The 21806-nt window shown below is 35.7% G+C and overlaps 3 protein-coding genes across 5 annotated transcripts in view; all 3 read left to right on the top strand.

Annotated features, from left to right (window-relative positions):
* The first annotated feature begins 710 nt into the window (after positions 1 to 710).
* On the top strand, positions 711 to 9360 carry LOC109067309 (leucine-rich glioma-inactivated protein 1-like). Its single transcript, XM_042767186.1, is given in 8 exon segments — positions 711 to 1470; positions 1604 to 1675; positions 3194 to 3265; positions 3357 to 3428; positions 3718 to 3789; positions 4738 to 5084; positions 5235 to 6961; positions 7048 to 9360. Coding segments are annotated over 7 exon segments (1644 nt in total). The 5' UTR covers positions 711 to 1279; the 3' UTR covers positions 6053 to 6961; positions 7048 to 9360.
* Positions 6955 to 13973, top strand: LOC122146957 (solute carrier family 35 member G1-like). The gene is made up of 3 exons (XM_042767184.1): positions 6955 to 7293; positions 10285 to 10459; positions 11998 to 13973. Exons 1-3 carry the CDS (start codon positions 6990 to 6992, stop codon positions 12743 to 12745), a joined length of 1227 nt encoding a protein of 408 aa, XP_042623118.1. The 5' UTR covers positions 6955 to 6989; the 3' UTR covers positions 12746 to 13973.
* A 4406-nt stretch (positions 13974 to 18379) lies between these two features.
* Positions 18380 to 21806, top strand: part of LOC109065353 (1-phosphatidylinositol 4,5-bisphosphate phosphodiesterase epsilon-1-like) — a 77719-nt gene continuing 74292 nt past the window's right edge. For 2 of the 3 annotated variants that reach the window (XM_042767187.1, XM_042767188.1), the window contains exon 1: positions 18380 to 18639. The gene's annotated coding sequence lies outside the window, so the exon portion shown is untranslated. The remainder of the gene's footprint in view (positions 18640 to 21806) is intronic. The other variant, XM_042767189.1, reaches the window with a different exon arrangement.

Below are 21806 nucleotides of genomic sequence, written 5' to 3' on the forward strand. Positions count from 1 at the left end.
CCCGTCCTCCCGTCTGTGATGTGACGTCTGGTTACTGCATTTAATGGGAACTATTAAGGCTAATTCTGTTGTCTCCGTTTGTTTGAATGTAATTTTACGGTGCATTCGGAAAAAAAAAATATTATTTAAATACTTTAAAAATAAAACAAGAGGTCTTAATGTGAATGTGTTACTGATAAAATATAAAAGTGGGCAAATAGACAGGACTTGGGTGTGTTTTTAGTTGCCTGTGTTCTTTGTTTCAAACGGACTTTATTGTTCGCATCATAATTCAGACTTGTTTTCATCGGAAATGGGTTTCAGTGGCAGGAAATTATAAGGGGGTAAGGGGGCGAAGAGCCATTTCTCAAAAATAGAACAACTGGTCTTTTATTCGGACGAAATGCTAGAAATGAAAGCACTGAAAGAGTCGCAGTGATCAGGACAGGCACTTCACTGTTCTCAAATGTCTATGTGAAAAATACATATACAGTGCAACAAAGAAACATCCTTATGGGCTTCCAACAGGAAAATCATTACGTAAAACTAATTAACAATAATACAAATGTAGTGAATAGTTTAAATTATACTTTATAGGCCATGATCTATTGAGCTTAAATAATCACTATATCGAACTAAAAGTATAAAAAGTGAAGTAAATGTATATTATATAGCTAGGCTATAATAATAATAATAAATTTAATGAATAATAATATAGAAAATGATTTCCTTTTGTAATGCACAATATATATTTACAATTGCTGTTTAGCCTACATTATAAATATAACGTAACTGAATTATGGGATGCATTTTATTCAAAGCAATGCATATTACAGCATATTATTTCTTTCTTATTTCTTTCTGATTGCTTGAGGGGCGCAGGTGCTTCCCTCCAAAGCCTCATGAATATTCTCACTATTCTCACTTATTCATGGAAATGGTTCATACGCATTCAAAGTTGGACAGCAGCTGGTAGCTACATCATGATGCAAAAGAGGGATTCTCCCAGGATCTGAAGAAATTGCTTGATGCTTTACTCCGCGTTCACTTTCATTTTCACAGCTTCAAAAAATAAATAAATAAAAAACTCGGTTGTTTAGACAAAATTGGTTTATTAACAAAATCCGCATGCAACTAATGCAATTCGAGCGCGCTGGATATTTTCATTAGAGCAGAACGACTCGTTTGGATGAGCGCCTGACACTGAGACATAGACATTCATCACACGGACACAACTGAAGCGAGGCGAGCAGACCAGAGCGAAAACGCCACAGCAGCCCGCGGCACTCAGGAACACAGAATGGGACATGCACACAGGAGCATAAGAGGATGCACTTTTCTGCTCTGGGTCGCCACACTCCTGCTGTTAGCGGAGAGCAGAAGAGGCAAGCAGCCCAGATGCCCCTCTGGATGCACGTGCACCAAAGATAACGCCTTGTGTGAAGATGTGAGATCTGTGCCACACAGCTTCCCTCCCGATGTCGTCTCACTGTAAGTGTCCTGCTATAATAATACTTTACATCATATTCCAGGACAGTACGGGTTAATATGACAATATGCATGTGTTGTATATGTTCTGCATGCACTGTTTACATCTAAATGACACTGATTGTTTTCCTAACAGATCATTTGTGAAGTCTGGGTTCACTGAGATTGCAGGGGGAAGCTTTCTCCACACACCATCCCTTCAGCTTCTGTGAGTTTCTGTCTGTTTGTGTTATGTGTGCTTTTTTTCTTTATCAGGATGGGGTGATCACCATAGTCTATGTTTGTAAGCAATTACAGACGGTTCCCTTTTAAAACGGCCAGTTTGGGGACATTCTTCAGCGTGTCTAATTTCTCAAAGCCTTTAAATCGGTGTGAATATTATGCAGTGCAGCTGCTCTGTGAGGGACATGACCCTGTCCTCTTAATAAACAAATAAGAAAATCTCAAATCTCATTATAAATCACACCGACTTGCTCCTAGTTTATAAAACACAAAACCTTAGAAATCTGCAGCGGTAAGGCTTGAAGGGAGTAAGTAATGTGTTTCTACACAAATGTAAACTCACACTATAAGAAAATGCAAATCTGACTGCTAAATATGACCAGTCTTTTATCTTTTCTACCCGGTGTTTGGTCTGACTGTGCAATAACTTATAATCGGCACACATGGAAAGAATTTATAAGAAGATTATGTGAAAATACCAGTCTGGCTGAGTATATGCGAGGCTAGAAATAACTAGTGTGACAGGGGTCTTTCAGCAATATAATTAAAAACAGAAAGGGATGCGGGGAGAACAAGAATGCTGATGTTATTTTGTGCTCATTGGGATGAAACTGATTGCCGTATACTGATGTCTGGGGCTGATTTAACTTATGATGTGAAAAATATTTGTGGTCACAAATGTGGTTGTATTTTTTTGTGTTAACAAATGAAACATTCCTTAAAGGAAAAGTTTACCCAACAATGCTGAACAATTACTCACCCTCATCGTGCCATCCAAGATGTAAATGAGTTTGTTTCTTAATCTGAAAGGATTTGGAGAAATGTAGCATTACATCCCTTTCTCACCAATGGATGCTCTGCAGTGAATGGGTGCCGTCAGAAAGAGAGCTGATAAAAACATCAGAATAATCCAGAAGTAATCCACACCACTCCAGTCCATCAGTTAATGTCTTGCTTAGTGAAAAGCTGCATGTTTAAACAAATCAATCATTAAGATGCTTTAACTTTAAACCATAATTTCCTCTAGTACAAAAGTCCATTTATCCTCTCACATCAAAATCCACTGTCATATTTGTTTAGAACTGTTCTTTGTTTAGACTGTTTTTGCTTGTAAACAGTGCTTGATCTGTTTATATTTCTCTCCTGACTCGGACTTTTTCACCAGAGAAAGCAATATGCACAGAAGACTTGTATGCAATTAAAATTTATTTCTTACAAACACGTAACTGATGGACTGGAGTGGTGTGGATTACTTGTGGATTATTGTGATGTTTTTATCAGCTCTCATTCTGACGGCACCCATTCACTGCAGAGGATCCATTGGTGAGCAAGTGATGCAATGCTACATTTCTCCAAATTTGTTCCAATGAAGAAACTCATCTCCATCTCGGATGACCTGAGGGTGAGTAAATTTTCATCAAATTTTCAATTTTGGGTGAACTATTCCTTTAAAATCTGGAGTCACGAACTCTGGAAGTGTTTTTTTCCCCCCATGACTTCATAGATTGTTTACAGCCAATTCTTTCGACTCCATCGACGAAGATGCTTTCCAAGGCCTGCCACATCTGGAATATCTGTGAGTTTGATTTTCTATGTTTGAAACTGTCATCATTCAGTCTTTTTAGATCACCACTCAGTTTCAATATAAATGCAACACTCTGTTTTAGATTTATTGAAAACAACAAAATTGAGTCGATTTCGCCCCATGCCTTTAGAGGTTTGAAATCTCTCATTCACCTGTGAGTATATCGGTTTTGTACTATAAAATGCAAATACATTATTATAATATTTGATTTAATTATTATTATTGTATATATATTAATATGTAATTTTTTTTTGTTAATGTTAGAAAATTTATGCTCATGTTAGTTCACAACTGATGTTAACAGATACAAATTCTGTAGTATTAAATGATGAGATTAACATTACCTAAAATTAGTAAATGCTGTACAAATATTGTTCTTTCTTAGTTTGCTAACAATAAAAAAACTTATTGTAAAGTGTTACCTAATCATTTTTGTTTGATAGGAGTCTTGCCTACAATAATCTTGAGACGTTGCCTAAAGATATTTTCAAAGGAATGGATGCCTTAACAAAAGTGTATGTATTTTACTGCTCATGTCTAACTTTCTTGCTATATACAAGAAACCATTATTTAAATTTAATCTGTAAATGCACTGAGCAGGGACCTCAGAGGAAACATGTTCAGTTCAGGCATTCATTATTATTTATGATCAATTTCCCCAAAAGTGAATTATTGTAAATTTTACATGTGTAAAGTAAATTTCAAAATAGCTTTAAATAGTAGCAGACTGATGTTTTTAATGGCCCATTGGCAATAATGATAAATATATAAATATAACTAAAATTAAATATTTTATTAACTAAAACCAAAACCAAATTTTTTTGTTACCTGAAATAAAATAAACATTAAATAAAATAAAATATAAAAAAAACTGAAACAAATTTTATTTCAGCTAGTTGCCAAAGCAATATTTCTCATTTTTGAACTATTAAAAATATCTATATCTATAATATCTATAATAAAAAAATCAGTAAAACTATGTAAATATATTTAAAATGACTATTAAACTAAATTACTAAAACTTTAACTAAAATAAAAACATAAAATATTAAAACAAAATCTAATTCAAAATATTTACAAAAACTATATTAGTATATCAATGATACTAAAATAACACTACCAGAGAGCACAATGGCTGATGAATGTAAAGTAATTTTATGATAAAAAAAATAAAATAAAATGTATGCTAAATGGCCAAATTTAAATTGCAAACATTTATTGCACACACACAGCATGCCATTTGACACAGTTATAGGTGATAATCCCAAAATGTCTAAAAATAAATGATATATTGGCCTGGTTAATATATTGTCCATCAGCCTCAAAGCTAACAAACATATCAAGTCAAACCAATTGTATTTTTATAGCATTTTACCATACAAGTTGTTTTAAAGCCACTTTAATATTTATAATACTGTTAATATTTATAATACTTTAATTCCTAACTGTGAACTGGGAAACAGAAATTTGTGTGGCAACAATATAAACAATCAAACTGTTGAGACTGGTTTATGTGAGTGCACTGTTTCTATGTGGATAGCACTGATATATTTATAGTAGTGGCAAGTTGGTGTTATGAATATGTTTTTGGTGATATGGAGATCTGCAAGAAAGGCTCTAATAACTGAATCATTGTTTGTTGCAGAGTTTGCTTTAAAGAAAACCCTTGTATTTGAGTCCATATCTGTGGAGGCCTTCACGTTTGGGGATGATCAGTATGTTGTATATGCCCAGCCCTTTTCTGGAATATGCAACTTTATGGAATGGGACCACGTCAACATGGAGTTCAGAGCTTATGACACCATAGAGAGTGAGCATCACCCATCACACCTCCTACCCAGAGTGCAATACTGCTCTGGTCCGAATCCCCCAAATTGCAGAGCCACAAAAACGGATTAAAAAGGTCCATTTTAATGCAGAGATTGTTTGATTAATTACATTTCCGTGAATGTCATTACAGGCACTTCCACAGTGGTGTGCAAGCCAATGGTCATCGATAATCACCTTTTCATCGTAGTCGCCCAACTTTTCGGTGGCTCTCACATTTACAAAAGGGACAGCTCTGCCAATAAATTCATCAAAATCCAGGACATCGACATCCTGAAAATCAGAAAACCCAATGACATCGAGACTTTCAGTGTGGACGGCGAGTTCTTCTTCGTGATAGCAGACAGCTCGAAGGCCGGCTCCACCACGGTGTACAAGTGGAACGGCAACGGCTTCTACTCTCACCAGTCTCTCCATCCCTGGTACCGTGACACGGATGTCGAGTATCTGGATATCGCTGGCAAGCCCCACCTTATTTTGTCTAGCAGCTCGCAGCGGCCCGTTATCTACCAGTGGAGCAGAGCACAGAAGCAGTTCGACAGACGGACAGACATTCCAGAGACGGATGACGTCTACGCCGTCAAGCACTTCAAGGTGAAGGGAGAGCTGTTTGTCTGTCTGACGCGCTTCATTGGCGACTCCAAGGTGATGAAGTGGGACGGCTCCATGTTTACAGAGATACAGACAATGCCCTCGCGGGGATCCATGGTCTTCCAGCCCGTCTCCATCGGAAACTGGCAGTACGCCATCCTAGGCAGCGACTACTCACTAACGCAGGTCTATCAGTGGGACACCAAGAAGGGCCAGTTCGTGCACTTCCAGGAGCTCAACGTCCAGGCGCCCAGAGCATTCTCGCTGATATCCATCGACAACCGAGAGTTCCTGCTGGCGTCCAGCTTTAAAGGGAAGACGCAGATCTACGAGCACTTGATGATCGACCTAAGCAGTTGAAAAGCATGACCCTTGACACAGAGACGAGCCTGTTGTCAAACTACATGCGTGATCTAGCCTAGTGCTAAAAATAATAATTCCAGATGAATGCCTCTCTAGAAACGCCCTTTGTGTCTTTCTCTGTTGTCACCATCTGTTCTGCACTTTTCATTTTTCCTGTTTTTTTTGTTGTCCCTTTCAACAAAAGCTATTGTTAACATATTCTCATTCTTGCCATGTAGTCACTAAAGAGGCATAATAAGGAAACAAAAAAGGTCAAATCAGTTAACTGTTGACTTAATAACAATCTGCCAAATAAACTGTTTACATTTTTACAGTGATGTAAATAGCCATTTTTTACTTTTTTTTTTTTTTTTAAACAAAATCGTCCGGTTTAACCACATTGTGTGTGATAGATTTGAAGTTTTGACTTAACAATTTCTTTCAATAATCAGGATGCAGTAAACGTAGATTTTGCTCAATTATTGAGCTAAAGTGAATGTGGAAAGGGAGTTTAGGTGGTTACTGGTACTTGGTTGTTGTTTTTTGCTAGAACCAATAAAACCTTAAGAAACAGGAGCCTGCTTTGTCGCGACGCATGAATTGCGTTAAAGTGTGAATCTCATGCATGAAACCTGTCAAAAACGTGACGTTTACGTTCAAAGAAAGAAACAAAACCGTTCCTAAACGCTTTGTTTTCATTAAGCGACTCAAGAGAATATGTGACCGTTCTCTCACGTCATGTGTGTGATCTTTATTCAAACGCTGGGAAACGTCATTGTCGTCCAACAGCAATTCAAACGCGTTTTGTCTTCCTCTAGCGGCAGAGGAACGCAAGCACCTCTTTCTTTGAGCAAGGTTAATTATTTAACTTGTTGCTCGGTACCATTTCTACCTCAAGGCAACCGTGTGTCAAGACGCGTGGTCAAGGTATGCCAAGCAGCTGTTCTCCTCTGTCATGGGTGATATTAGACAGCGTATTAATGACACAGATTTATCTGTTGTCCCTTACACAGCGGACGACATCGGGGTGCTTTATCATAAAGTTGACGATGGGGACGTTGGGGAGAAAATTGAGTTGCAAAGTCGACCAGAAGTGCCAGTGGACGCGGATGCTGACGCTGAAGACGGCCGGCGGGTCAACGGCACTAAGTTTTACCGGGTTTGTGTGCCGGTTTGCTGTAAGAGAAACGACCCTGACCGCGATGAGGATGATGATGATGATGATGAGGAGGACACGGGGGCAAACACGGTTCAGAAAGGTAAACTGAGCTTAACTCTCACACGATGTCATCTATTAAAGACACACGGATCTTGAATTTGATCTCCGAGCCATCTATTTCTTCTCTGTTTCTGTTTCTACACCTGTGTTTGACCTCTTTGACACTTTTAGTGTTAAACAGCTATTAAGAGCAGTTACGTTCACCATAGTAACCGCAGTTTACGCATTTTAAATAACTTACTTGATGAATAATTACTTAAATGATTACTCGATACTACTATAATGAATCTACCTGCCATAAATAAATAGTAAAATTAATCTGGATATTTTCTCAGGCTTTTCTTAAACAAGGAAACCACAATGACTTGACAGTTTTAATAATAGCTGTAGTAGCTATGAACCGTGGAAAATTAACCATGGGTTTATTATAGTAGCTAAAATGTTACTGTAAAAGTTACTGTAGCAAAACCATACTATACTATAAAACTATAAAAACCATGTAAGTGATGGCAGGGTGGCCATGGTGTCTTTTAAGAGTTTATTCTGTAAAAGCTGACTAGAAGCGTTAAGTTGTATCAAACCCGTTTCTTCTTTAAAATTCCATCAGTACTACTGTGGATCTATTAACTGTAGTAAGTGTAGAATAAATGGCAGGTTTACCATGGTAACTTTATTCTAAAAGTTTATGAGAACAGTTACATTGTATCAAGCCCCTTACATACAGTTACCGTGGTTTCCATCTTTAAATGCAACAGTTACTATAATTATTGATGCAACTATAATAAAGCTGTGGGACGTTGGTATTTGAAACCTACCATCAATGATTTGATTTGATTTTACAATTTTGTATCAAACCCCTAACACACATTTAACTTGGTAACCTTTTAAGAATACCTTAGATGCTACAGTAAATCTGCGGTAACTTTGTTTTAGCCATATGCCCTTAAAATTAAACGTGAGTAAATCAGATTTTACCAGCACAACATATTTCTGATTGTTTGTTAATCTGTTTGAATGTAATCGCTTATTAATTTATTGTGATTTTACAGTAAACATTAACTGTAGCAACTGTGGAATAAATGACATGAGTTACCATGGTAACTTCTCTTTATAAAAGCTGACAGAACAGTTACATTGTATCAAGCCCCTTACACACACACAGTTACCACAGTAACCATAGTTTCCGCCTTTTAAAATAAACTGTGGTTACTTATAGCCGCCTGTTAACTAAAAAGAAAGTTTATTCAGTTATTAATTCTACTGTTCAATTCTTTTAAGTTAATATGGAATTTATTTATGTATTTCCGATGACAGTGGTGGCTAATTAATCACAGTTGTGTGTACTGTAGTACAATAAAGTACCACATGTCCCGTCCACTTTTCAGTAGTCTGGATTTCAGAAGTTTAAGAAATCTGTCTTTAGAGGTTTATAAGTACAGTCGTTCAAAATTGGTTCCCCAATGGAGAAATGAATGGGATTTCTACTTCCGGAACCCAACTGTTACACTCTGTTTTTGGAAAATGGTTACCATGGTAACTTTTGAAGGGGGACCACTTTTCACTGTATCAGACTTGGCTGCTTTTAATACGGTATGACCAGGCAAGTACATCCTTACAAAACACTGTAGAAGCTTGCTAGAGTGTTCATATCCAGTTGTATTACCATGATACTTTGATATATTGTATACCATGGTACTGAATGATTACCTTATTCAAGTATCATGTACATGGTATTTCCACTGTATTTCTTAAAGTGCATTTGTAATTTTAAGTTGTCATCTTGTCATCTTACAAAAAGAAAATGGCAGATTACATATTTTCACAGGGAGAGGTTAACCAGAAATCCCTACCTGACTTTGTGGGAATTACTACTTGTGAATCACACCGGGAAACAGTATCTTTTTTTCTTTCCATAGTGTTCTCTCTAAACAGTCAGGCGAAGTTGTTTGTTTTAACTCAAACCTGTATTGTTGAGTATGTGTTGTGTTTCAGGGCTCATGATCTGTGTGTGAGGCCAGGTCCTCAAGGGACATTTGATACAATTTGGCATTTATCCAATGTTGGCAACCACACAACCTGATTGAGCATGAGCTCAGCTCACCAGCAGGTAGTAAAGTTGCGTTTGGTTGCATAATCATTTCCGCCACATTTCATATCACTTCAGTGTCAAAGTTAAACAGAATCACCAACAGTGTGTTGAGATTCATGCTGTTTTGCTCCCTCCATCTTATTCCACACCAAGATCAAAATTCAGATCACTCCCCACAAAGTCAAATCATGCTGTGTACTCATTTCCATCATTTGTGCAAACGGTTTGTGTACAAAGACTGTGGTGCTAAAGTGCTTTCGTATGTTGCTCCAGTGGGCACGGCGCCAGAATTTTTTCTCTCACGGTGCTAAGGTGGGGCTAGATCAATATGTGGGGGTGCTAAGAAAATAAATGATATTGATGACGTCAGAGTTACTTCATAAAGAAATGGGGCTAAACCGGGGCTATTAAAAATTCTGACGGGGCTATAGCCCCCCCCTTGCCCCGGTGTAGCACCATCACTGTGCTCCAGTGAATAAAAAGTCCATTTAACATGGTAATTTGGTACTGTTATATATAAAAAGCATTTAAAAAAAAAAAACTCTTGAACTTGATGTAAATTTGTAATAAGGAATTTTCCCACCATTGGAGCATTTTAAGCTTGAAGTACAATAATATTGGTGAATTCTGCCGTCAGTAAAAAAAAAAAAAAAGGTTTGAATGAACTTATTCAGTAAACTCTTCTTCCTGTCATTCTAATTTTACTTTACTTGTGTTTGGTGGCCAAATTTAAATTCACACATTGGAAATGAAAAGGAACAAGTTCTTCAAATCTGAATTTTCCTCAACCTTGGTCACAAGGATAATGTATTTGAATTGTCTGCATTTAGCAAAAATTTATTTATGCAGTCAGAACTATTAATTAATCAGCATACCAGACGATTTATGTGTAATTGACTAACAGGTGTGATGTTAAGCTGCTTTTGTTATATTTATTCACAGAAAAGAAACCAGTGTGTCCGGGGCTGGGCCTCCTGTACACCTTGTTAGCATCTGTCTTCTTCTCTGCTGCGGCTCTTCTTGTGAAGAAAATTGAGGGAATGCATGCCATCGAAATCAGTGCGATTCGGTGCTTCTTCCAGATGCTGTTCGTCATGCCAGCCATGATATATTATAAGTATGAATCTATGATATATTACAAGTATAATTCTGATATATTTCAAGAATCTATGAAACAAGTATGAATCTGTTATGGTACAAGTATGACTCTATAATACAAGTATAAATCTGATATATTACAAGAATCTATAATACAAGTATAAATCTGATATATTACAAGTATAAATATACAAGTATGAACGTATAATACAAATACAAATCTGATATATTACAAGTAAGAATATATAATACAAGTATGAATGTATAATACAAGTATGAATCTGATATATTACAAGTTTGAATGTATAATACAAGTATGAATCTGATATATTACAAGAATTTATAGTAAAAGGATGAATGTGTAATACAAGTATGAATCTGATAAACTACAAGTAATATATAATAAAAGTATAAATATATATATATAATACAAATCTGATATATTACAAGTAAGAATATATAAAACAAGTATGAATGTATATTACAAGTATGAATCTGATATATTACAAGTATGAATGTATAATACAAGTACGAATCTGATATATTACAAGTAAGAATCTATAGTAAAAGTATGAATGTGTAATACAAGTATGAATCTGATGAACTACAAGTAAGAATATATAATAAAAGTATGAATGTATAATACAAGTATGAATCTGATATATTACAAGTAAGAATCTATAATACAAGTATGAATCTAATGTTGTAGTTTGAAACTGTAATACAGATATGAGTCTGATATGTTACAAGAATCTATATCTATCTGATATGATACAAGTAAGACTTTATAATACAAGTATGAATCTGATATCATAAGACTCTTATAATACAAATATGAATCTGATATGATACAAGACTCTGTAATAAATATATGAATCAAATATCTTACAAGTAAGACTTTATAATACAAGTATGAATCCGATACATTAAAAGAATCCATAAAACAAGTATAAATCTGATACATTTTCAAGCAAGTATCAGTCTAAGATACTACTTGAGTTCAAATATCTCTGCAGCTTTGATGGTTTTAGTTCCTCATTTGACAAAATGTCTCCACATTCAATACACTGCACCTTCGGCTTAGTTTCAGTACCTGCCCTTATAAAACCAAATTTAATCTGTTCAGCGTTGTATTTTCTCACCACATACTTCGAAGCTTTTGCTTGCACAGGTTTGTCTCCCACATCTGCTTTTTTTTTAGAAAGCGATCCATATTACAGTAACGTAATGTTACTGCATCTGATCGAACAAACGTTCAATCTGATTGGTGATGCGATATTTAAACATAAATTAGCTTGTAGATAATGCATCTTGACTTGACTTGAGTGTTTTTGATCATATAAATTCATAAGAACAAAGATTTGTCAATTAAAAAGTAAATAAATAAATAATTTGGGCGTAGTCTTCCACTGCCTACACGGCCCACCAGATGGTGCTCCAAGGCCCACCGGTTGAGAATCACTGTACTAAAGCATCAATCTCTTGACCCTGTAATTGGATTCAATATTAATTTGACTCCACAATGTGGCAATAACCTATAACCTTTTATTTTGTCAGTACTGGCTTTTTGGGACCAAGAAATATGCGAATCTACCTGTTCCTCAGAGGGTTCCTGGGCTCCAACGCCATGATCTTGTTGTATTATGCAGTTCTGCAGATGCCCCTAGCTGATGCCACAGTTATAATGTTCAGTAATCCAGTCTTCACAGCCTTGCTGGCTTGGATTTTCCTCAAGGAGAGGTGCACCATATGGGACGTCATTTTTACAGTGTTTACGCTCACCGGCGTCATACTGATAGCCAGACCTCCCTTCCTCTTTGGTGCCAAACTGTCTGGGATCGAAGGAGACTACACCAATCACATCAAAGGCACGGTGGCTGCCTTCGTGGGGGCGATCGGAGCAGCTTGCACTATGGTCATTCTGAGAAAAATAGGGAAAAGTGTTCATTACTACCTCTCTGTGTGGTACTATGCAGTTATGGGACTCATCGAGTGTGTCATTGTTTTGTTCATTTTGGATGAATGGACCATTCCGTCCTGCGGCTGGGACAGGTGGATGCTCATGGCCATCGGGGTGCTCGGTATAGCCGGCCAGACGTTCCTTACCAAAGCCCTACAGATTGAGAAAGCAGGACCTGTTGCACTGATGAGGACGATGGATGTGGTCCTGGCGTTCGTCCTGCAGTTCCTATTCCTCAATCGCAAACCGACATGGTGGAGTCTGGGAGGAGCGCTGTGTGTGATAAGCAGCACTAGTGGACTGGCCTTAAGGAAGTGGTATAACAGCACAAAAAATAAGAGCTGATTGGATATTATAGTGAGAAGAAAAGAGATTTTTATATGTTTGCTACAAATAATTGCTGCATTAGATACTAAAGAAGCTGTTTTACTGTAATAATATACATCGAAAGTCTGAGATTTTTTCTTTGATTTTAGAACCTTACTGTATGCAGTATGTACAGTACAGTATATGACAGGATTTTTAGTGGTTTTGTATTTTCTTCTTTCGTGAAGGCCACAGATATTTTTTTAATCAAGATACTACTGTTGAGACAGTATTGCTTTATCGTATATAGTAGACACAACGTAATAATAGACTGCTGGTCAGGAGCTGAGCTTGATGTGTGTAAAAATCACCAAAAATGTCCGTTCCATCATTTTCTCACCCTTGAAAAGGAGATTTTTTATGATTCTCAAAGTCACTCTATTCCATACATTCCATGTGTATTCCATGATTTATAGTCTTTTGAAATATCTCCATTTTTCTTCCATGGAAGGAAGTTTGGAACAACACGAGGATAGGTAAATTATAACAGGATTTAATTGTTTTGGGCAAACTATCCCTTTAAAAACCCTTTTGCACTTTGTTGCTGACAATGTACTGGAACTGGCATTACTTTTAAAAGGAAGACGCAGGGTCAACAGTTTGTCAGAATATTTTTGCATGCTCAAATTAAGGTTTGTTCTGTTAAGTTCTGAATGATATGTGCTTAAAGCTGAACCTTAAGTTCTGAACCTTGATGAACCACTTGAACTAGATATATGCACAGGTTTACTACACAAATACTTGCCTGATATAGAATGAGTCACACCTATTTATTTATCAGACTTGTCTTGGTGTAAAGATGAGTTATTGTGAGTTGTTACAAGAGGCTTGACTTTCAGTAATGGCTATTCTTCTGCAGTTCAGTCACTCTGAAATGGGGCTCTTCAGTTTGCTTTAACTTTACATTTATTTAATTTGATAATTTTATTTAAAACTGTTTGTATAAACTGACCTACAAGCACTTTACACTGACTTCTGTCAGTTTATCTTTATTAAAAGCACTATTAACGGTTTACTGATACTTCACCAGCAATTTATGGACATGCTGCCTTAAGATTTTTTCTTTTATCTGATGACATTTCTGTTAATTAACGATTTATGTAAGAGCAGATCCCTCCATATTATTTATTGATACCTGCTGTAGATTTCATCTTGCATATTTATATGACTTCTGAACTTAGATAAAAATAAATTAAAGATGAATTACCTCGCTGAGTACAGTGTCTAATTTTTTCTGGAAGTACTTACCAAGAATTTAAACTTGTAGGCCACAACATCATGTGATTCTCACCCTTGCCATGTGGTAAAGAAGATTATAGCTGCATTCTTGTGGATTTTCTGTTCTTTCTCTCATTAATTTGCAATTTTCCGCCTTAGATCATTTTAATCACATACTTAATGCTTTGTGTATATTTTTAATGATGCACTGTTAAATGCAATACACGGCAGACATCAGCATTTAAAGGAATTGCCTATTTCGGCTAAAAATGAAAATCTGCTGATGATTTACTCACCCTCAGGCCATCCAAGATGTAGATGAGTTTGTTTTTCATGACAACCGATTTGTAAAAATGTAGAATTAAGTCAATTGCTCAACGATGGATCCTCTGCGGTGAATGGGTGCCATCAGAATGAGAGTCCAAACAGCTGATAAAAACATCACAATAATCCGCACCACTCCAGTGTGTTGTGTTTATAAGAAACAAATCCATCATTAGGGCATTGTAACTTTACTCAGCTGTAATTTTATCAGCTGTTTGGACTCTCATTCTGACGGAACCCATTCACTGCAGAGGATCCATTGGTGAGGAAGTGATTTCGTGCTAAATTTCTCCAAATCTGTTCGGATTAGGAAAGACACTTACAAATTTGCTTGTTGGATGGCCTGAGGGTGAGTAAATGTTTAGCAAATTTTCATTTTTGGGTGAACTATTCCTTTAAGATGACATTTTAGCAGTTTTCTGTCCATCATCTAGGGTTGTTTGCCTTCTGCCCTCTAAAAAGAACAAGCTGTTTTGTCCTCTATATTCTCAAATAAATGGTCCCAGACTGTTAAGTAACTCTAGACATGAACAGCCTGTTCCAATGCAGTACGTTTACACTGTCAACAGATAACAGCAGCAGGGTTTAATGATAGATGGACACAGATTCAATAAAAACCCATGGAACATCCCCTTCTAATTAAGTCTTTGGCTATTTCCGTTACACCGTTTAATCTAAAATACACTTATATTATTCATTGTAATTTTTATTGCATTTTTCCTCACTTATGATTTACTTTGGATTAATGTAAATCTATTATGAAAAACGTACTAAATGTATTAAACTAATTTCATATTGTTGTAATAGTGTTGGATCTGTAGGTCACTTTGGATAAAAGTGTCTGCTATAAAAGAATAAAATGTTGCATGTAAAAGCAAACAGATGCACACCAAACTGGTATTTTATAGGGTTTGGCCAAAATATGCCACGTTTGCCAGCGTTCACCATTCAGAATTGAATTGTGGATGCCTTTAAAATTTCAATTCATTTGAATTACATTTCAATGATGCAGGATTAGAATGCAATGCATTTCAAAGACAATAGCTTTAAAATCTAAAAAAACAAAAAAAATTATATCTTCTTGCCAATTATGTTAAAAGCATACAGTGTCCCCACAACATGTTGTTCATTATAATATATATTGTACATATTAATTTTGTTCATTTTCATAATCGTTATAGTATCTCTTCAGTGCACTGAAAAAAAAGATGTATAAAATTTTTTACTCAGAAATTGCTTGTAAATTTCACAAATAATTAAAAAGAAATGGCAAGTAACACACTTCATTAAAAGTAAAATTACAAAGAAAAATGTAAAATGTACTCCAATAATATTGTTTTATTTTAATATTATTATTTTTTTTATTTATAATTAAACAAAATAAAAAAGTAAAAATATGAATGAATTTTGACATTTCCAGATGCTTATAAGTACATTTGTGTGGTTATAGCTCAGTATATTAATTACAGATTTAAATGTGATGATTTTTATATAAAATTATTATTGTTATTATTATTTCATAGCTGTATAGTATGACTTTTTAAAATCTTAATCTGGAATTTTTGGAGAAAATATAGCAGAATGTGTCAGAATATTTTGTCTCATTATTTTCTTTGGTCAAATTATTTATCTTTTGTTTGAATTCTGTCACATGTCAAGCATTCATTAAAAAAGTAGTCTAAACTATCAGTGAAAAAAAAAAATGCCACATGGAAACTGCAAGTCAAAGGATATGGATGATATACTGTATCATAACATTTGTGCAAAAGAACATAACTGATGTTACAGATATAAGCAAATAATTACAAAGTGAATAAACAAACAAGCTAATTGCATAGATTTGATTATATAAAAGTGCTTAGTCACTCTGAGTGAGGATATTCATAACTGTTTTGTCAGCATCCATTTATTATTCAAGTTATCCGTTGATGTTACTATCCAGTAGAGGGAAGCAGTGTAACACAGATCAGGAGGTGACAAAGACACGTTTAGGTCAACACCACCTTTAATTGTTGAGACTTCAGTTCATGAAAACCTTCACTGCAGGTGTTAGATGGAAAGACAAAACAAAAAGCCCACAGATTATGAAGTTCCACCAGAATAGCAAACACTTTTGTTCAAACCTGTGACAGCCTTATTTGAATATTTACAATTGCACGAGGCATGGTTTAATAATCTAACTGTTTAATAATCTAAAAATAATGATTAAAAACCTGAGCTAAAAACACAAAATTATGTCTGCATTGTTGTGCAACAAGTTTCAGTCGTGCAAACATTGCATGAAATCATAAAAGACTGTCACAGTGAACTGCAATAAACAAAGGCTTTCTTGTGTGGTTTTGTAAATGAATTGCAACTGGAAAGCAACAGTTCCACAGGCTGCAGGATTACATGTGACAGATTGACTGGGAGTGGAAGAACTGCGCATTCTTTTTGGATGGCATAAGAGTTCCCTCCTTGTGGACTGAGAATCGGAAAAATCATTGCTATTCTGCCAAGAATACAAACACATAGTTAAAGTGAATATACATTGGCATATTTCTATATGATCCTGTGCCTAATAGCCCATTTTATATTCCCTGGGGTTATTTTTTTTAAGATTGAGTAATGAATGCTGGGAGGAACATTCTGTTTGGGCTGTTTAGGTGTGGATTACCACTGCATGCATAAACAAGGCATAACAAACATTCAGGAAAAAGAATAAACTATCACAATACAAAAACTTGAACATGTGTTTACTACATAAACATCTGGCATCCCTATGTGATCTTAGTTTCATCCAATAAAGCAATTGTATAATTAATCTAGTTTGGCACAACAGGAAATCAAACAACGTTATCAGTCCAGCCAAAGGAAGTAACCTTCAGATGTAGCCAAAACCAGATAATGCCCATGCAGCATACTAGTGTCACGGCACTTGACTAATTGTAGTCTACAGTGCTTAAAAGAATGGTATACCCTAGTAAAAAAATAATAGAAATATTTCTATTTTAAATGTCAAACAATGTGGTATTAACACAACATTGTGTTGCATAAGGCTTAGTATTGAGTAACTTACAAATTAGACACAACTTTGCCTGTTGCTTCATATGTTTTTGCTCCACAAATAATAATTCCAAATGTCAAAGTAAAACCAACCTTTGCATGTCTCCAGAACAATACACTATAGTGGAGTTACTGCAAGAAGTGTTTTAAATTAATACTCACTCATAAATAGTCACTTGTCGCCACCTGCTGGTGTATTTTGTCTGTTTTTGCTCCACCAATGAAAACCAAAGTGATCAACCATTACATGTTTCTGAACAAAACAGTAGTAGCATTACTGAATAAATCTGTTTTACATAGATCAGTTGAATGAATGATTCATAAGTGAGGATGACTCATTCATTAATACAGTCACTTGTCGCCACCTACTGGCATAAAGTTGTAACCTGCCTGAAAAGATCAATGAAAATTCCCTCTTCATATCAGAACTCTTGGAAAACAGCTCGGCTAATCTAATTTGTGGACGAAATGAAGTACTGTAAAAATATTAATATTTTATGTGATATCTAATACACATGACTACCATATCATGCAGTCATTTGTCTGTTTTTGCGACACCAATGAAAAGCTGAAACAGGATCACTGGTTGATCAATCATTTATGAAAACAGTCGAAACTAGTTGCCAATCTCTGAACAAAATAATAGCGCGTGAATGAATGGGTCTTTTAAATGAACTGAATGAATGAATGAATGAATGAATGATTCAGTGACTCGCTCATAAATACAGTCTCTTTGCAACTATTGGCATAATGTTGCAACCTGCAGAAAGGAACACTGAAAATATCAGTGCTCTTGGAATTGCTGTGTAAATACAATCATATTAGTACCATAGTCTGTTTTTGCTCCACCAATAAAAATAGTCCCAAAAGTTGAAACAGGATCAATAAATACAATGGTTGTAAAAAAATAAAAATAAATTAATAATAATAATAATAATAATAATAATAATAATAGTATTCCTCTGTAACCTTAAATATTAGGTATTTATGAAGACATGCAAGCAATGTGTCTGCGACAGTAATGAAGTGTGTCAGTCTCTCGAGGTGAATCTACACTGTGTTAAAGTCCTCACACATTCCTATGCAGTCAGTTCAGCTTTTGTGCTCGAAAGCAGCTCTGCTGCTGCTGCTGCTGAATGACTGAGTTTCCCGCCTCTTCAAACTTAAACTCAACTTTGTTTCGCTTGCTGCGGGGCTCTGCAAGCTTAACAGTCATTTTATGAAACCATGATGAAGTTTCACCCGGTTTCGCGTGAGGGACGGTTTTCTGGTGTGACTCTGCAGCGGTAAGTTGTTTCTCCTATCCTTGGCACGTGTTATGTTCTGTTTGTAGTGATAAACCTTGTGTTTATGCGAATATACTACAGCTGTGCGTCAAAATGACGTTTGATGTAGCGTGTTAGTTGATAGATTGTGTTGTCGGAAATTAATGAACGACAGACTGTCTTTTTACTATTCGGGCATATTCATTCACCTCAGTTCTTTTATTTCGTGTATATGTGTTTGTTATAATATACTTCAAGTGGTAGCATCATACCATGTTTTGGACATGACCAAAAACAGTGTTGCTATGGTACTTTTTTTTTTTTTTACTAAAAAATTTTTTGTTAGAAAAATGTTCTCAGTCTGTCATCAAGCAGGTGTTAAATGTTTGACTGTAACAGAGCGGATGTTTCAATAAAAGACATGTGGTGATGTTTTTAAATCGTGTGTGACATCATGATGAGCAAAATTGCATGCATTTGAGGAACTATTTTCGTAAAAGGTACTTTCTCCCAAAAGCACACTGGGACATTTTTTCAGTCCCCCTTTCTGCCTCTACAGGCTCCCCTAAGTCTATGTTGGTGCAATCGGCTTCTAATGGAAATCTTATGTTGCTGTAGTAAAGTCTCTGCTGGGACTGAGCTGACCAGCTCTGTAACCTGATCTTTCATGAGTGATCCTGGGGTTTGGGCTCTTTAGGCTCAAACTCATACAATCCAATTTCATTTACCAGCTTGGAAAATCTGAATAGATGGAAAACTCCTCTGATTCAGTTTACATGCCACATCGTTTTTATTAAAACTCAATGGAGAAAGACTTTGAGGCGAGCAGTATTCAGTTAATGTTCTGGGATCAAATGGGAACTTTTGCTTTGCTGTAAACAAGCCTATAATCATAGACCTTGGATCAGTTATGCCAATACTCAGTACTCAGAATTTGAACACTTTTGTGTAAAATGGTGTGAGTGTGAGTAATTAGAACAGACTGTTTCATGTGTTGTGAAACGGATCTGGGTTGACACACCTGATCTTCGTGTAGCTAAACAAGAATGTCTGTGTCAGAAGACATGACACACCCACAAAGATTGTTGGGTATCTGTGCCTGTATCAGCTTGTATCTGTAGAATATAATGTTTTGCCACTGCTTGTTTGGAGCTCATTTAGATAATTATGCCATGGTCTGTTTGAATACTTGATTCTGATTGGCTGGCTGGTGTTGATTAAATTCGTTTAACTGCACTGGTAGTTCCAGGTCAGTTTAATCACATTCGCTTCCTATTAACATTGGTAACCATAGTAACATCTAACAAGTTGTAACTGACGGAAATAACCATAATTTTTATCGTTCCGGTCAAATATTGCAGTGCAGATATTATTAACAACTTTAATATGTGAATGTTGGCAAATGACCATGGCATAAGCGGGATAATCAATGGCTAGCTGTGCATTAAACAATTTGAATGCACTTCACGGAGGCAACCGCCTCCACGTCCTGCATTTAAATTGTTTAATGCACAGCTAGCCATTGATTATCCCTTACTTAATTATTTTTTGTATTGTCATCTTTCCATTGAGGCCTCAAGAAAATTACAGTCAGGCTGAGATTGTTATTTTAGCATTATTTACTATTACAGTATATATATATATATTTTTTAATTAGCTTATATTTGTAATGTTTCGTGTTTTTGTGTAATTTTTTTTGTAATGTAAAAGTTTTTGTAATTTTTTTGTGCTTTTGCCATTTTTAGTGTTTGTTTTATATTTCTACTTAGCTTTCATTTATTTTTTTATTTACATTATTTTTTATTTTATTTACAGGTATTTTATTGTTTTGTAATTTTAGTACATTAACCTATACTTATTCAACTTGTTTGCTGGTCAACATTTAGAATTTTCATTTTACAGTTTATGGGGCGGTTTCCCGGACAGAGATTAAGCCTAGTTCTAGAATAAAATGGCCCTTTAAACCAGATTAACAGAAATCTGGTTAATTTCCTAACCTCGAGCCACATGTTCTGTATGAGTTTGTTTGTGTTCAGAAGGACTTGGAAGTCTGTTGCACAAAGCCTGTTTCAGTTTTTACCCAAGTAATGCCGCGTTCCAGGCAACCTGTAACCCGTGTTTTTCCAACCTTCTACCAGTGAAAGTGCACCGGAACGGCAGTCAAACACAGTGACCATGTGTTTAGTTTGAGCAAACTCTGAGTTTTTGGGCTCAAGAATGTTGTTTGGTTTTGAGCGGGTTTTGTCTCAATGGTAACTTGCACTACACGGCTACTGAAGCAGGTTTTATTCTGAGTTAGAGATCACAATCCCAAACTGGACCAATCAGCTGTGAGCTAGATGACATATATCTGATGCAGTAAAGCCACTCCCCCATATCTCTCGCTTCAAATTAAAGCAGTTTACAGTGAAAGAATTTAAGAGACAAAACTGCCCATCTTTTGCTCATCGCAGAGCAGTGCAAGGCGAGCATTTCTGTTTATGAAGCTTATACATTTTTTTTTTTTTTTTTAGAAAGTGACCAATCGTTTCGCTAGATAAGAACCTTATTCCTCGTCTGGTATTGTGTAGAGCCCTTTAAAGCTGCACTGAAACTGTAATTTTGACCTTCAACTATTTGGTAGTCATTGAAGTCCACTATAAGGAGAATAATCCTGGAATGTTTTCATCAAAAACCTTAATTTCTTTTCAACTGAAGAAAGAAAGATGTAAACATCTTGGATGACATGGGGGTGTGTAAATTATAAGGACATTTTTATTTGAAAGTGAACTAATCCTTTAATGCAATGCATTATTTTTATGTTAATGCAATTCAGCATGCTTTTTTGTTTCAAAGACATTAGTCGTTATTTTTCTTCCTTATTTTTCTCTGCAACCATTTACAAAGTCAGCAATTGTACAATGCCTAATATTTTTTACATATAAACAGATTTTAAAACATCAGGCGTCACGTCATACACTTGCTGAGTTTGTTAAAGTTGTAAAGACTTTGTAAAGGTGTAGTATATTCCAGCCTTAACTGCAGTAACACTGAGATCATCAACAGCTGACCTAGTTTCATTTATGATGGGCTGTTAGCTTAGATTAGCTTTATCTGTATTAAACCTGCATGTATGTTTTCATTGATGGCATTGTTTACCCACACATAAACTTTGTTTTATTAAGATGAACTGTTCCAAGTCTGGATGA

This window comes from Cyprinus carpio, chromosome A12 (assembly GCF_018340385.1).
Source record: "Cyprinus carpio isolate SPL01 chromosome A12, ASM1834038v1, whole genome shotgun sequence".
In the NCBI taxonomy this organism is placed as follows: domain Eukaryota; kingdom Metazoa; phylum Chordata; class Actinopteri; order Cypriniformes; family Cyprinidae; genus Cyprinus; species Cyprinus carpio.